The 14007-nt window shown below is 52.7% G+C and overlaps 3 protein-coding genes across 3 annotated transcripts; 2 read left to right on the top strand and 1 right to left on the bottom strand.

The window, feature by feature from the left end:
- Positions 1-6423: 6423 nt before the first annotated feature.
- Positions 6424-8549, bottom strand: BDW70DRAFT_171145 (uncharacterized protein; the record flags this gene model as incomplete). Its single annotated transcript, XM_073743140.1, has 4 exons — positions 6424-6727; positions 6790-7276; positions 7349-8141; positions 8359-8549. 4 exons carry the CDS (start codon positions 8547-8549, stop codon positions 6615-6617), a joined length of 1584 nt encoding a protein of 527 aa, XP_073592409.1. The 3' UTR covers positions 6424-6614.
- Positions 8550-10591: 2042 nt separating this feature from the next.
- On the top strand, positions 10592-11596 carry BDW70DRAFT_171143 (isopenicillin N synthase family dioxygenase; the record flags this gene model as incomplete). Its single annotated transcript, XM_073743139.1, has 1 exon — positions 10592-11596. The coding sequence occupies one exon, from the start codon at positions 10592-10594 to the stop codon at positions 11594-11596; it is 1005 nt and encodes a 334-aa protein (XP_073592408.1).
- A 351-nt stretch (positions 11597-11947) lies between these two features.
- On the top strand, positions 11948-13992 carry BDW70DRAFT_171141 (uncharacterized protein; the record flags this gene model as incomplete). Its single annotated transcript, XM_073743138.1, has 4 exons — positions 11948-12049; positions 12140-12308; positions 12376-12535; positions 12578-13992. The coding sequence occupies 4 exons, from the start codon at positions 11948-11950 to the stop codon at positions 13971-13973; spliced, it is 1827 nt and encodes a 608-aa protein (XP_073592407.1). The 3' UTR covers positions 13974-13992.
- Positions 13993-14007: the final 15 nt, after the last annotated feature.

Below are 14007 nucleotides of genomic sequence, written 5' to 3'. Positions count from 1 at the left end.
ACCACGTAACCACAGCCGCTGCCAGGATGAGCGTAAAATGAGTAGTGGAACCATAAGGCCCATGGGCTTTTCTCTGTCTGATATGATATAAGACTTTAGTGTCTTCCTTGAATCAGACGGGTTCCTTGAATCAGACGGGCTTGTTGGAATGCAACAATTTGCAATGCTCTCCCCGCTGAATTGGTCTGATGGATCCGAGTTAGCAGAATTGAGTTGGCCCTGACAAGCTGCTCACATGCCCTTCTCTCTTGAGCCAAGTCACAACCGCCGGCAGTGCATTTGAAAGCATAAGGAGATTATACCTTCCTGCAGCGGTATGCAGGGGTATATGCCCTCAATGTCGGCACGAACATTAGAATCCCGCTCGGCAATACACACTCTACGTTCCGGCTGAGCAGGGCGAATGGTGTGACGTCTGGTGTTGACATGGCTGCACTCAGAGGCGCATCCTCCTTCGCTTTTAGAGCGACTGGAGGCCGCCAGTGCTCATACCCAAGCGACGTATGCAGTTGCGCTTTGCTGCGGTGAGACGGGTGGTCCTAGTGCACGTGCTCAGGGCGGGCGTTTCTAGGGCTACCGTTTTGGGCCCCCGGCGTTCTTAAGTGGAAGACTACTAATGGAGGAAATGGTGCTGTGGAAAAATGTTGGCGGAGGTCTAAGTGTAATTTAGCGTCTGGGATTCTAAAGGTAGGATTAGTATAGGCATTGACTTGTTCCACAATCCATTCAAACAAGGTATTTACAATATCATACCTCGTAACTCTACAACTGAGCCCATCGGTCTATGATTATCCACACAGTTCATTCACTATCGATTTACTATCGATTTAGTTTGGAAAAAAGTGGTTTGGATATGAAAGATGAATCCTTCTGTTCTTTGTAGGGTGGCCCTCAGCCGACTTGATACATGAATGACTGAGAACCCACATTATTTACGACCTAAATATAACCCGGCTTGCCAAGTCATGGCTTGGTGGCTTGCCTTTGGATCTAAAATCCTCATAAAGTTGTCGTGACGGTGAAAATTGCGCGACGATATAAGTTGTTCGAGAAGAATATATAACTGCATGCAAAGCTCAGATATTGCCAAGATACGCGCATTGAATACGCTCAGGATTGCTAAATGATTTTACCACAACTCTGCGACATTAACTGTCTGGTTTATTTATGGCGTAGATAAATAAAGCCCCATCCGTCGCGCCCCATAGAACAGGCTGTGCAGTCCATGGTTGGAGGCTGATACGGAAATATCATGTGACCTTCATCGTGTACACGAGCCTCTGTGGCTCGCTTACACCACGTGATATAAGCGGTCTAATCTCCAACCCCTGATCTGACCCCTCATAATATCGTAGGTATCCTACAGAGAGATATTGAAGAAGCGATCTATCGTCGCGAGATAGATAATCAATCGTCATATGACGTCCGATTCTTAGTAGGCTACGTTGGTGTAGTGATACAGTTTCCTCCTGCCCTTTCCCCTCTGAGCATCCACAACAAAGGCCGATGTAGTTCGTAAAGGATACGTGCGCAGATGCCATCGGACAGTGGAGCCTCAGGCACCAATTACTCGACTCCGCTTCTGACTCTCTTCTGCTTTTCCTCCGCTCACACTCCTTGCCAGGGATTCTGAGAACACGAAACAAGATTACAGGAACCAGACCCTTTCTTGACCTGCTTGACATTGAGAATTACTATGAATTACTACTTTCCTATTTAGGCTTGCCCATCTGGGCCAATTGGATGGCTTGTGGTGGTGCGAGCGATCGAAAGAGCTTTGACCGGCATGCTCCACTGCAGCGAATCTCCCGAGTCTCGACCATGGCGCTTCGGTCAAACGCTCCCGGTCCCTGGCTCCCAAGAAGTCCTAGGCCAAAGGTGCGACGCTGGGCTCGGGGTTGGCGACCCGATCGGTGATTTTTCCTTTTGGGTGGCGGCAAGCGCTGGTTGGAATGCTCGTTGCCGCGAGCCTCTGTTGAACACTTGATTGTTGCCAGTTCGACCGCGATACCTCGTCATCTCAGAGAACACATCAACGCATCCATCCAGTTCTCCTCGACGCTGTAAGAAGACAAGGCTGTTGAATTTTAATCCTGTGTTAAGTGCTGACCAGTCTGCCAGCTCCCCTGTTTCAAGTTGACATCCCAAAGTCTCGCCGCGTTTCAGAAGTGCCACGGTGGAGCACTCCATGCCTCGATTAGGAATGATGCTGCGTGGCTAGTCGCCGTGTTCCTGCACTCGACCGCTGTCAGCTCGCTGATTCGCGCATTCTCCGACAAATTCTTCATTGAGCGTTCATTTACGGCCAGGGATTGGTAAACGCCACGGTCAATATTGGGCCTTTCACCTTCTTCAACAATGCGCGACCGTTCCAGAGCCCAAACATGTGGGCTGGTTTAGTATATAGGCCCGTTGCCCAGGTCTGCCGCAATTCTCTTCTCACATACTTGTTTTCTCGGTATTCTTTGTCTTTTCTTTTGCCATTCTGCCCTTTACATTCTTTGGGGGCTTGTTCGTCATCGCAGGTCGATTCTGCATTTCTCTCCTTTCTATCTGACTCGACGGCCTTGACGGCTGTTTTCCATTCTCTTCATACTGATCTTGACCGATCGACCAGCTTTGCTAGTCATCTTCCTTCATTTGTATAGCATTACACATTTACTGCAGCACTAGAACCGCACTATTCCAGTTCCTATCACAATGTCTTCTTCCCTCATGCGAAGGGTGGGTTCCCTCGCCGCCTCCGCGATCATCTTCCCCGGCATTGCCCATGCCGCCAGCAACTACAAACTCAAGGAGTCCTGGGAAGGCGAGAAAATCCTTAACCATTTCCACTTCTTTGACAATGCCGACCCCACCAACGGCTTCGTCACCTACGTCAATCAGAGCTACGCAGAGTCCGCCGGCCTCGTCAAGACCACCGACAGCGGGAGCCTCTATTTGGGTGTTGACTATGAGAGCGTTCTCACCGTAGATGGCCCGGGCCGTGAATCTGTTCGCATCGAGAGCAACGAGTATTACGACCAGGGGTTGTATGTTGTCGATATCCAACACATGCCCGGCAGCATCTGTGGCACATGGCCCGCCTTCTGGACTGTTGGCCCCGACTGGCCGACGGACGGTGAGATTGATATTATCGAGGGTGTGAACAAGCACGATGCGAACAAGATCGTGCTGCACACCAGCGATACCTGTGACGTTGGTGGGGGCTACGAGATGACCGGCGACATGACCTCAAGCGAGTGCGGCGAGGCTTCAGGTACTATCGGATGCGTTGTCCAAGGCCAGCAGGGCTCCTCCGGCGATCCTTTCAACGAGCAAGGCGGTGGAGTCTATGCCATGGAATGGCAGGAAAAGTACCTCAAAATCTGGTACTTCCCCCGGTCTTCGATCCCCGAGTCCCTCACTGCGGGCACCCCCGACGTTTCGTCTTTTGGTACTCCCATGGCTCACCTCCAGGGCTCCTGCAACTTCAAGGAGCGCTTCACCCATCAGAAGCTCATCCTCGACACAACATTTTGCGGTGACTGGGCGGGTGGTGTTTTTGGGGACAGCGGATGCCCCGTCAGCGACCCCAGCGACCCGATGCTGAGTTGCAAGAACTACGTTGCCGAGAACCCGGCTGTATACAAGAACGCTTACTGGGAGCTGAACTCTATTAAGATCTACCAGATTGGTGGGACCGCTGAGGTAGAGGGCACCCAGTCCGCTGCCGCCGAGACTACTGCCGCCGAGGCCACTGCTGCCGAAGCGACTGCTGCTGCGACGCAGACGACGAATGGGGGCTCAATTGAGGAGATTACCACCAGCACCCACAGCGTTACCCGAACCAAGACCGTGAGCGCCACGCACTCAACTGAGACTGCCGCTGCAACTACGGCTGCCGCCAGTGTTGCTTCAGAAGTTGACGCAACCAACACGCAACCCGTCTCCAAGACTAAGAGCACCAGCTACTTCACCTCCACAACCACACTATGCCCCGTCGAGAGCTCCCAGGCGGCTGCCACGGAATCCGTCTCCAAGACAAAGACAACCAGCTACGTGACGATCACGACGACGCTCTGCCCGGTTGAGAGCCTACAGACTGCCAATGCCGTTCCCAGTGCAGAGGCCTCAACAGACGCAGCCGCAGTCACAACTCCGGCAGCTGAACCTCAACCGTCCAAAGCGGAGACCCCCGCAGACTCGGAGAGCTCTGCAGACGCCGTGACTGCCCAAACCACGGAGACACCCGTCGCCGTAAATACCCCTAACCCGGCGAGCGACTCAGCCTCTTCGACTCCCCCAGATAGCATCGTCTACACAGCGCCAGAAGAGACCAGCAGCTCGTCCGTTCCACTGTTCACGATCGTCTCGTCCTCCTCGCAGTTCGTGACTGTCCCTACGGCGGCCCCTTCATCCTTCGAGCCTACGGACGCTGTGCGCGGCGGAGCCGACAGCTACAGCACAGCTGGATCCCCGACGACACCGTCCAACCCCGTCTTCACGGGTGTAGGTAGCAGAGTTTCTATCAGCGCGTCTGTAGCCATTGGCGCCTTTGCGATGCTGCTACTCGCCAATTAGACGCTTTCGTTCACCGTGGCTTTCTTAGTACACTCTTTGTCCGAATACCCACAGATTGTGTTTTGTGTTCTGTTCTTCTATGTAATAATAAATTCGTCTGGCGAGCAATACCCCAGCGCTGTTTGCTTCTCTTTAGGATAGCTTGACGGAGGTCCTTGTTGCTGCTGAGTGTGCCTGATTCATCGTCTATCGTTTCATTCCTATTTTTTATGCTTACCTACATATAGAAAGACGATAGAATACATAAATCTATCTTGATATCCAAGACCGTCTATATCCTTCAATTGCTCATAAGTGCTGGACTGCCCACCCCACTTTTACTTCTAACGTACATGCCTAACTCATATAGCTCCATCAATACTACTAACCCTCATTTCCATTGGCGGCATATTACTGCAGCTTATATCCCTGTGTTCGATGTATGCGTGCGCACACAGGACCCAGAGCCACGATACAGTGATTACTGAGATAAAATTTGTCCCAACAAGTCTTCCAGATAACCTCTCATTTCTGGAGATCCCTCTAGCTGGACTTTTCCCTGATGGTCGAGGTAGAAACGAAGCACAGCCACGAACTTTATTTCCTAGCGGCGAATACGACTGATGGTCCAACATGAAATCTGTGCCTATCAGTTGGCCTAAACCTAAGAAATGACCTCACAGTCTTTTTGCATAATAAGATGGTTTGAAATAATGAAATCCTTCCGGCTGAGGTTATTGGTGGACATCGTAGCTATGGCTTTTGCTGTAGGCGCATTCCCTGATTAGGCAGTTAGCTTTCCTACTCATGGCAGAGAAATTATTTTAATTACTACTTATTATTCGTAGATATTGTGACACCGTACCTCACACAAACAGCTTGGTTAATTTAAAAATGAGAGCAATTTCGACGGCATACTGAAGGATGAACTCTGCTTAATCTATAGGCGTGCCTAGATATCACATGCGCTCTCTGGCCGAATAGACACCCTCCAGGGTACTGCTGACTGTCCTCGCAAGATGCAAGGAAGGACCAAGGCTTCTGTGCAGGGAAGACAATGATTGGAACCATCAGCTCGTGAATTCCAAAGAGAAAGAACGGTGGGCGGACAGGTCCGTTTTCTCCATGACCTTGTGGTCCAAGCTGGGTTCCCCAGAGTTGCTACTCTGAAATCATAGCGCAACCAAATCAACCTCTGCGAGAGTCAACATCTTTGATTAGAAGACACCAGTTAAAGCTGGTCTGATATTCCAGTTCTGGATAAGTGGAACTGTTTTCTTCGTGTGCCAGAGACTGCAAGACAGCAACGAACTGGGCACTACTACTCGCGGTATGATCGACGAAGCAGACATGCTGACTGATAAGGAAGAATTTTCAACTACGTTGTAACTGTTACAAAGCGCACAGCCTTGCTACGTATTATTGGCTAGTTGCTTGGTGAGAATTTACGTTTCTGACTAGAGCTCAACGTCGAGATCATTTCAAATTCTATTTGGGAGGGTGTGGTCCTGAGGACCCGATACTTGTCCAAGACGCAAATCCCTGCATGAGATCAAACCGTTCAGAATTAGGGCTGGAAGCTGTGGGATGCAGAGGACTGATTTCCATTTGCTGCTGATCATACCCTTGAGAGTAGGGTTCTAGGGCTGACCCTAACAACCTAGAAGACCAACAACTCTGATCAACGCGGTATTTATAAGATGTACCGCAATTGAAGTATGATGATGAGGCAAGGAGCCTTAAGTCTTGCCTTCTCGTAGATTGGATAATGCCTGTTGGTTGTAAGTTGTTGTCTACTCTCACTACTACCATGACTTCAAGGCAAAGAAGAATAGAGTACGCAGTAAGTGATCCATTACATATAATCGATGGTTCATTGACGCCAGTTCATCGAGTTAACAAATGAAGGTAGTGAATAAGGTGCATTGAGTGGGGGACGCCGTGGCTCCCACCTAACTAAAAGTTGACGGCTAGGCAGATCTAAACGATGCATCCTGTCCAGAACCACTGATAGTTTTGACAGATCGAACGCGTACCAGTCAGAAAATAGAGCAATGGCAGCCGTTCCTAGCCTAGGGCAAGGGGAAGGTTGACGTCTCCACGCGATTAACACTAGGCGTGGTATCGAACACCAGCTCCAAGCCAGGAGAGATCTTGCGCTGGTTGTATGAGAATAGTTTGTAGTCTGCAGCGTATCAGCATCAGCTTGACCTAACAAAAAACGAAAAGGGCGAGTGCGAAACGTACTCTGCGGTCCTTGCACACCGACCGTCCCTTCAGCCCCCTCATCCTGGACATCAAAGTACCGGAACGTCGCGATGTTGGGCCTCGCCTCTTCCAGAATCATCAAGAAGTGGAAGTACTGGTCCTCCATGTTATACCTCGTCACATAGAACTCAATCGTCAGGGTGCGGTTGGGTGCGTTTCCTTCGATGTCGTAGTAGATTCCGTGCGGTTTGCCCTTTACGATCTTCAGGTCTTTCCAGAGGGGGAATAGCGAGTATGGAGCTAGGCCTTCACGGAATGGAAGTTGCTGTCCTGTTCGCACACTCGCCGGACTTGCAGTAGGAGCTTCGTCCAGACAGATCATCCCGTTGTCGACGACCCACAATGTCGAGCTGGAGTGGCCGTAGAGAGAGACGGTGAACGGGAGATCGAGCTGGAAGACCTTGTCGTCGACGTCTTCAGGGGCGCCGGAGAGGCCGCCGACGATGACTTTGGGGTTGTGGAGGGTCTGTCAGAGGAGGGTGCAGGTTAGCCTTTGCCATGCGAATCGCCCGATATGTGGCAGGATGTGTGGGCTTACCACAGCGTTAGGCAACTCATCCGGGTCTGCCCGTCGGGGTTCAGGCTGAGGTTCCGGCTCCGGCGCTGGTGGAGGCGTTGCAGCCGCCTGGAGTTGTTCGACAATCTTCCTATGGGCTGCGACGAGATCGTCGAGATGGATCCGGACAGCGATGTCGTGGGATGTCGTCTTTGCATCGAGGAGTTGCGCTTCGACGTCACGGATGGTCGTTAGGGCTGTGCCTAGCTCGGCAAGTAATGCGGCTGCGTCGGCGATCTCGCCGTGTCGCGCGAGCAGGTTCGCTTTGTCGCCTAAGTACTTGACCTGCTCGAGGGCCTGAAGGGCCTTTGGGAGGTTGGCGCTCGAGGTCGTGACTAGGGCAGCCACTTCTTTCGCAGCAGGGGTGATGGCGTCAATGTTTTCTGTAAGAAGGGGTCCGATGCCGGGTGTCGGTCTGTATACGTCAAGATTGTATCGACCCGTGTCGTTGATGAGCACGGCGACGAGACGCAAGATGGACTTCTCGTATGCGGTGACAGACGAAGCATAGAGACGGCCGCTGTCGACACTGGCCCTGGCTTGAGATGTTATTTCGTCGACGGCGGCGGCGATGCGGCGGATCTCCTTGTGGTAAGAGACGACAATGTACTGCCATGCGACGAGGACGACACCCGTGAGAGATGCAACAGGGAAGGGCGAGATGAAGCTGACCAAGAGGCCGACGGTGACGGCACTTCCGCCAAGGACTCTCTCAAAGGTCGATGCGAGCGAGGTCCACTGCAGGTAGGCGAACCGGGCCTGCCACGAGAAATATCTGTTCTGATGGACGGCGATGACCCCGAAGACCGCAGCAAGCACCAGGTCATATGGTCCCCAGTACGGGAGGGAAGCAGTCGGTGCCGTACTCCATCTTCCGATAGAGGGGTAGAAAACCGCGAGAAGGATGAGGCTTGCGACTAAGGACGAACATGGAGCTACAGTTAGTGGAACGGCGTCATGACTGGTTGTATAAAACCACGCCGAGAGATAACCTACCCTTGTGCTTGTCAACGTAGGTAACTACTTGGTGCAACGTCTGGACGGGCTGTAGCTCGGATGAGGTAGCCAGTAGCTCAGGCTGGCTCACAGGAACTTGGGTGGTTTGAGAAGCTTGGGGAGCTGGGGAAGCTGGAGGAGCTGGAGTAGCCGGAGTAGCCTGAGTAGCTGGATTGTCTGTTGACATGCCGGGCAGGTCTAGTAATGAAAGAGAGAAAGCAACTAATCCAGTAAATTGTTCTAGGTACTTGAAATGTATTGATCCCAGGCAAATCGTTCATATATATACGCAGGCTGCTTGATATTCGCTTCTTTGCTTTTCTGTGGCACAAACAATGCCAGCCAGCCAGCCAGCCCATTTCGGCCGCATCAACAGCATCGATGGCTGGCTGGAGTACATCCCCGCTGTGCTGAACTATAAGAGGGTTTGTGGTCGTATTCATAATGCGCATACAAGGGTTCAAAAGAAGGGAAATTCTAACCGATTGACTCGAGCTCGTATGGCGCAATGCAAACAGAGGCGTTAGCCGCCTCAGAGACCAGGACGACGCCATTGGCCATGCCGCAACGAAACCCTAAGATATCATAGGCGGACATCCCAAGTTTCTGCAAGCTAGGTTAGCGCCGCGGACTTCCGAGCGAGGCGAGAGAGAGAAAGAGGGAGAGAGAGGGAGGGGTTCATAAACGTTGCTATAAGCAAACAGCTCCAACGGCAACGGAAATCTGCATGTTCATGCATATTGGAGGAACTGCCTGCATGGTTTATGGTTCGAGTCTGAAAGGCAGCCAGTTAGCATCCTTGACTTCAAACATGACCTCCAATGGCTGCGAATGAGAAGATCGCAGGAACCTGCACTGCCAGTCCGAGCGAGCTGGGCCGCGATGGCTGGCTGGCTGGCGTCCGTCAGCGCAGCCCAGTGAATTTTCCATTTGACAGGTAGGGTCGACGGAAAGCACAGCACGGCGTCGAAGCGACTAGCTGTCGGTCACCCCGGACTGCGGACAGTCAATGCACGAGGCTTATATTGGCTATATTCGTGCAATTCGTTGACGGAACCCTCCCGCTCCACCAGTAGTCTGCCCGTAGTTTTCCTGGTAGGTGAGCAGTCCCGCTCTAGAGTCTCGCGAAATGACTTCTCAGCGAAGACGGTTGTCAAGTCTCGCTATTATGCGTTGTTGTCTCTGCCTTATTGATACACCTGCGAAGCCAGGAAGGCTCCAGGAGCATCAAAGGTTCGATCAAGGGCAAGGGCTCTCCGACTCTATCAGTTAGCCTAAATTCCTTCAATATAGGAAAAGAAATATGAAGTGTCAAATCAAAAGGTAAAACAAAAAAAAAGGAAAAAGAAAAAGAAAAAGAAAAAAAAAGCCAACGGAAAATCACCCCCAGCGCCAACCATCATGTCGCCAGCCTCGTTGCAGACAACCTTAAGCCGCCAGTTCCAGGCCCCAGGGATGGGCGTTCGATAGGGATATAGAGAGAGCCTGATAACGGTGCGAGTGAGCTCATAATAAACTCTGCGATTAAACCTGTAAATGCCGTAGCTTGCAGCTCAAGGCTTTGCATGAGCAGCTACCATGAGAGCCATGTCTGGATGTATTGCTAGACTAGGGTTGGGCGACCACAGGACAGAGCGGAGAATGGGACTCAGAGAAAGATCGAGCAGGGCTAACTAGGAGAAAATGGAGCTCTCAGCATTATTTCTAAACATGAGAGATCGAAGCTTCATCTATTATATGTATGAAAGACTTGCGAATGGGCACGATGGTGGTAAGGCGAAGGTGTAGCTGTACCGGTCGAGTTTGGACCTGGAAATATATGGCCTCGGGATGATGGCGGTAACCGCCCAGCAAGAGGTAGCAGAAGAAGCTATAGTAAAGGAATAATCTGAAGAAGATACGGTGAATGCACCAGTTTGGCTGCTGGAGTCCACTCGTACTGAGGAAACCGTGCTCCAGAGCACCCAAGCCGGCGGCCCAGTAAAGTCACCTTACTCTCAATACTTGGTCACGTCTTGATTTGCTCTTATCAGTATTTGCCCGAGTTAATCAAGATAAGAAAAGAATAGATAGCTTCAGCGTCTCCAACTTATCAGCACGGCGAGCGGGGCACTGTATAAATGCCGATGCGTGATAAGTCAGTCCTTGCCCTTATTATATAGCCCCTCTTTCACCCTCCAGCGCAACCAACGTCCGTTGATCTGCATATTCTGGTCCCAGTGAGGTAGAATGACAGCGACGCGATACATAGCCCGCCCGATCCCAGCCATCTCTCTCGCCAACTTCAACTCCCGCATCGACGAGATCACCCGCGAGCTCGTCTCCGCCTCTGAGAACGTCGGTTTCTTTACTATCACCGATCATGGCATCTCCAACGAGCAAATCGAATCCATGTTCGCTCTCGCTGAGTCGTTCTTCTCACTGCCCGATTCCGTCAAAGCAACTGTCCCCTGGAACCCCAACAACGTCGGCTGGGAGATGAAGAGCCAGGTGCGGCCGTCGACCGGCCAACCCGACCAAAAGGAGTCGTACCAGCTCCAGTTTGGCGAGAATATGGACGGGCTATGGCTGGATGATCAGTATCTCGCCGGGTTCAGAGAGACGTGTCTGGCATTCATGCATCGAGTACAGGAGGTTTCGGAGCTCCTGATGCGTTGTTTCGCACGCGGACTGGGCGTTCCAGATGATTCCTTCGTCAAAGCACACGATGTCTCGAGATCGAATGCTCAGACAACGTGCCGCCTGCTGCACTACTTTGCCCTCCCGACCCCGTCCGAGTCACCGGCAGGAGCAGGTGCGGACGGCCAACCCTACCACCGCGCGGGCGCGCACGCCGACTGGGACTTCCTCACCCTCCTCTTCCAGAAAGAGGGTCAGTCCGGCCTGGAGATCTGCCCGGGACGCGAGTGCGTCACTGAGTTCGGGATTGGAGACGAATGGACCAAGATCGAGCCGAGGACGGGCGAGATCGTGTGTAATATCGGCGATCTGCTGATGAGCTGGTCGGACGATCGATTCAAGAGCACCTTCCACCGGGTCAAGGCGCCTGAGAGTGCAGTGGATTACTTCGGGGATCGGTATAGCATCGCCTTCTTCAACCAGCCGTGCAAGGATGCGGTGATTCAGGGGCCGTTGAAGAAGTATCCGCCGGTCACAGGTGAAGGGTTTAATGCTAATGCAATGCAGAGGAATTTCAAGGCGTTGCAGGAGAAGCTGAGGGCTTTAAAGAACTAATTTTGTTTATTTTTTGGTATTTATATGTATATCTCTCTGTCGTGGGCCTGGCTGCTGTTCCTGCTATAATGGACCATATCTGATGCCAATAGGTATACTTCGCGTAGCTCTGCCCACTACCATGCTTCTTCATTGGACTGGCAGACCAGTCGTCGTCTAGCCTCCTACAGTCACAGAAGTTATCAATTAATATTTCGGTGGTTAAACGATGAGGTGTCAGCTATTAAGGAAATTCGGCCCATCTCCGCCCCCCCACAGGGGAAGGATACCCCGCAGCCGATCATCCCCCGCTCGACATCGTTTCAGTTTCAGTGAGTGTCTCTTGCTAGAGTATTAAGGGCCATATCTACCATGGAGACCAGCAAGAACACTGAAAAAACCGCGTTGAGCGGCCAGACCCAGCCATCGACAGCGCAGGGCAACAGCAACGGCAACAGTATCGGCAATGCCAACGTGACTCGCAAAAGGAGGAGCACGACATGCGATCGTTGCAAATAAGTCTCCCATGGAATTTCACGATCCAAGCTGACGAGCAGTACAAAGAAACATCTGAAATGCGAGACTACACGAGGCCCCAGCTGCAAGCAATGCCACAAGGACCAGGTGGCGTGCATTCAGACCCGCCGGGGCATCCGATTCAGCGATGTATCTGCGAACTGGAGGACCGAAAAGGGAAGCCTGGTATCTCAGGTGCCAAAGCCGCGAATACCTAGTGAGTTTCGAGTTGCTACGAAGCTTGGTTATGACGTGGAATATCACTGAGTCCCTGACTGCAAAAGAGAAGCTGATATACGTCGACGAGACGGCGGAATTGACGGCCATGTATCGGCAAGATGACGAGACCATCCAGCCAGTATCGACTGGACTCGGTTCCCAGACGCCACCGAGATCGCGAAATGCAGATCCAGGATCGACCGTAGATGGCATCATGCCATCATCGTCAGCCGCCGCGATAGACAATGGCCGAACACCATCGGCGAGACCCGTACTGCACGGCCTGGTCAAGCCTCCATCGGCCATGCTGCGCTCGCCCAACGGCACGCTGGAGTTCGGCCTGCTGGGTTACTTCATCGACCATCTCAGCATGTGGCTGGACCTCTGCGACCCCGAACGGCATTTCCAGCTGCTCGTCCCCCACAGGGCGAGAAACTGTCCACCGCTTATGAATGCGATCCTGGCAGCGTCCGCGCGGCATCTCACACGAGTGCCCAAGTACAGGACGCCCGCCGGTGCCATCCAATATAAGGGGAGGATCCTTTATGATCTCACCGAAGAGACTGCGCTGCATTATCACAACCAGTGTATTCACAGCCTCCTCGAGCTCAGCGGGACCGCCGAGCAGACCAGAAACGAGGATCTGCTGGCGGCGGCAATCATCCTGCGGTTCTATGAAGAGGTCGACTATCCCCTGCAAGAGGACAGTTGCGACAACGAGCTCTTTCTCCGCGTTCTCAACATGTTCATTGAGGCGCAGATCCCGGATCTCCCCCACGGCCGGCAGCGCAAGGTATCCGTCGCCACAATGAGCACTTGCGCCGGGATTGCGGAGAGACCGGCCACGGCAGATGGGCTTTACGACTCTTCAACAGGCTACGGCTCCCCATCGGATTTAGTTGGTCAAGCGAGCATCCCACCTCTCGAGTCCCGCTGGTACGTGTCGAGTCTCCGTCAAGCCGCGTTCTGGGTTGCATTCCGACAGGAAGTCTACTCGGCGTTCCTCAAGCAGCGGCCCTTCAACATGTCGCTTTCCCGCTGCGACCTCTTCCGGTCATTCGCCCCTGGCGAAGATGCACTCTGGACCGCCCGTCTTGTTGTCTTCTGCGCCGACGTGCTCGAGTTCTGCTACGGGAACACTGCGCACACGCCAGCACAAGGATGCACAAGGGAAAGGTGGGAGGAGCTGAACGCCCTGTCACAGAAATGGGCCGAGTGCCTCCCCTCCAGTTTCGAGCCAATCTACTGCCGTGAAGCGGATCAGCAGCACGGTGAAGTCTTTCCCGAAATATGCTACCTGAGCAACATCCACGTCGCGGGCGTGCAGCACCTTGAGCTTGCCCGGATCTTGCTCGCGGTCTATAATCCCGCCCTTCCGCGACTGGGGATCGGGTACCGGGGGACTATGCGCGATCTCAGCAGGGAACTAAGGACAGCAGTGCTTAGGTTGTGCGGAATAGCTGTGTCTAACCGTCAGAATCCACCCTCTCTGACGACGGCGCTCCTTGGGATCGTGGTTTGCGGGGAGCATATCGAGGACGGGGACGAACAATGCGCGCTGCTGGGATTGCTGGACGAGCTGGAGTACCATCATGGATGGCCGATAGCAAGCTATCGAAACCAGTTAGAAGTATCATGGGGGGTGGCCGTAGACAGGGCCTAATATACAGAGCGCATACCAGTGAAGACGACGCGAT

Source organism: Aspergillus foveolatus, assembly GCF_047715535.1.
Source record: "Aspergillus foveolatus strain CBS 279.81 unplaced genomic scaffold BDW70scaffold_68, whole genome shotgun sequence".
Lineage (NCBI taxonomy): Eukaryota > Fungi > Ascomycota > Eurotiomycetes > Eurotiales > Aspergillaceae > Aspergillus > Aspergillus foveolatus.
This window is presented reverse-complemented; position numbering and strand designations above follow the sequence as displayed.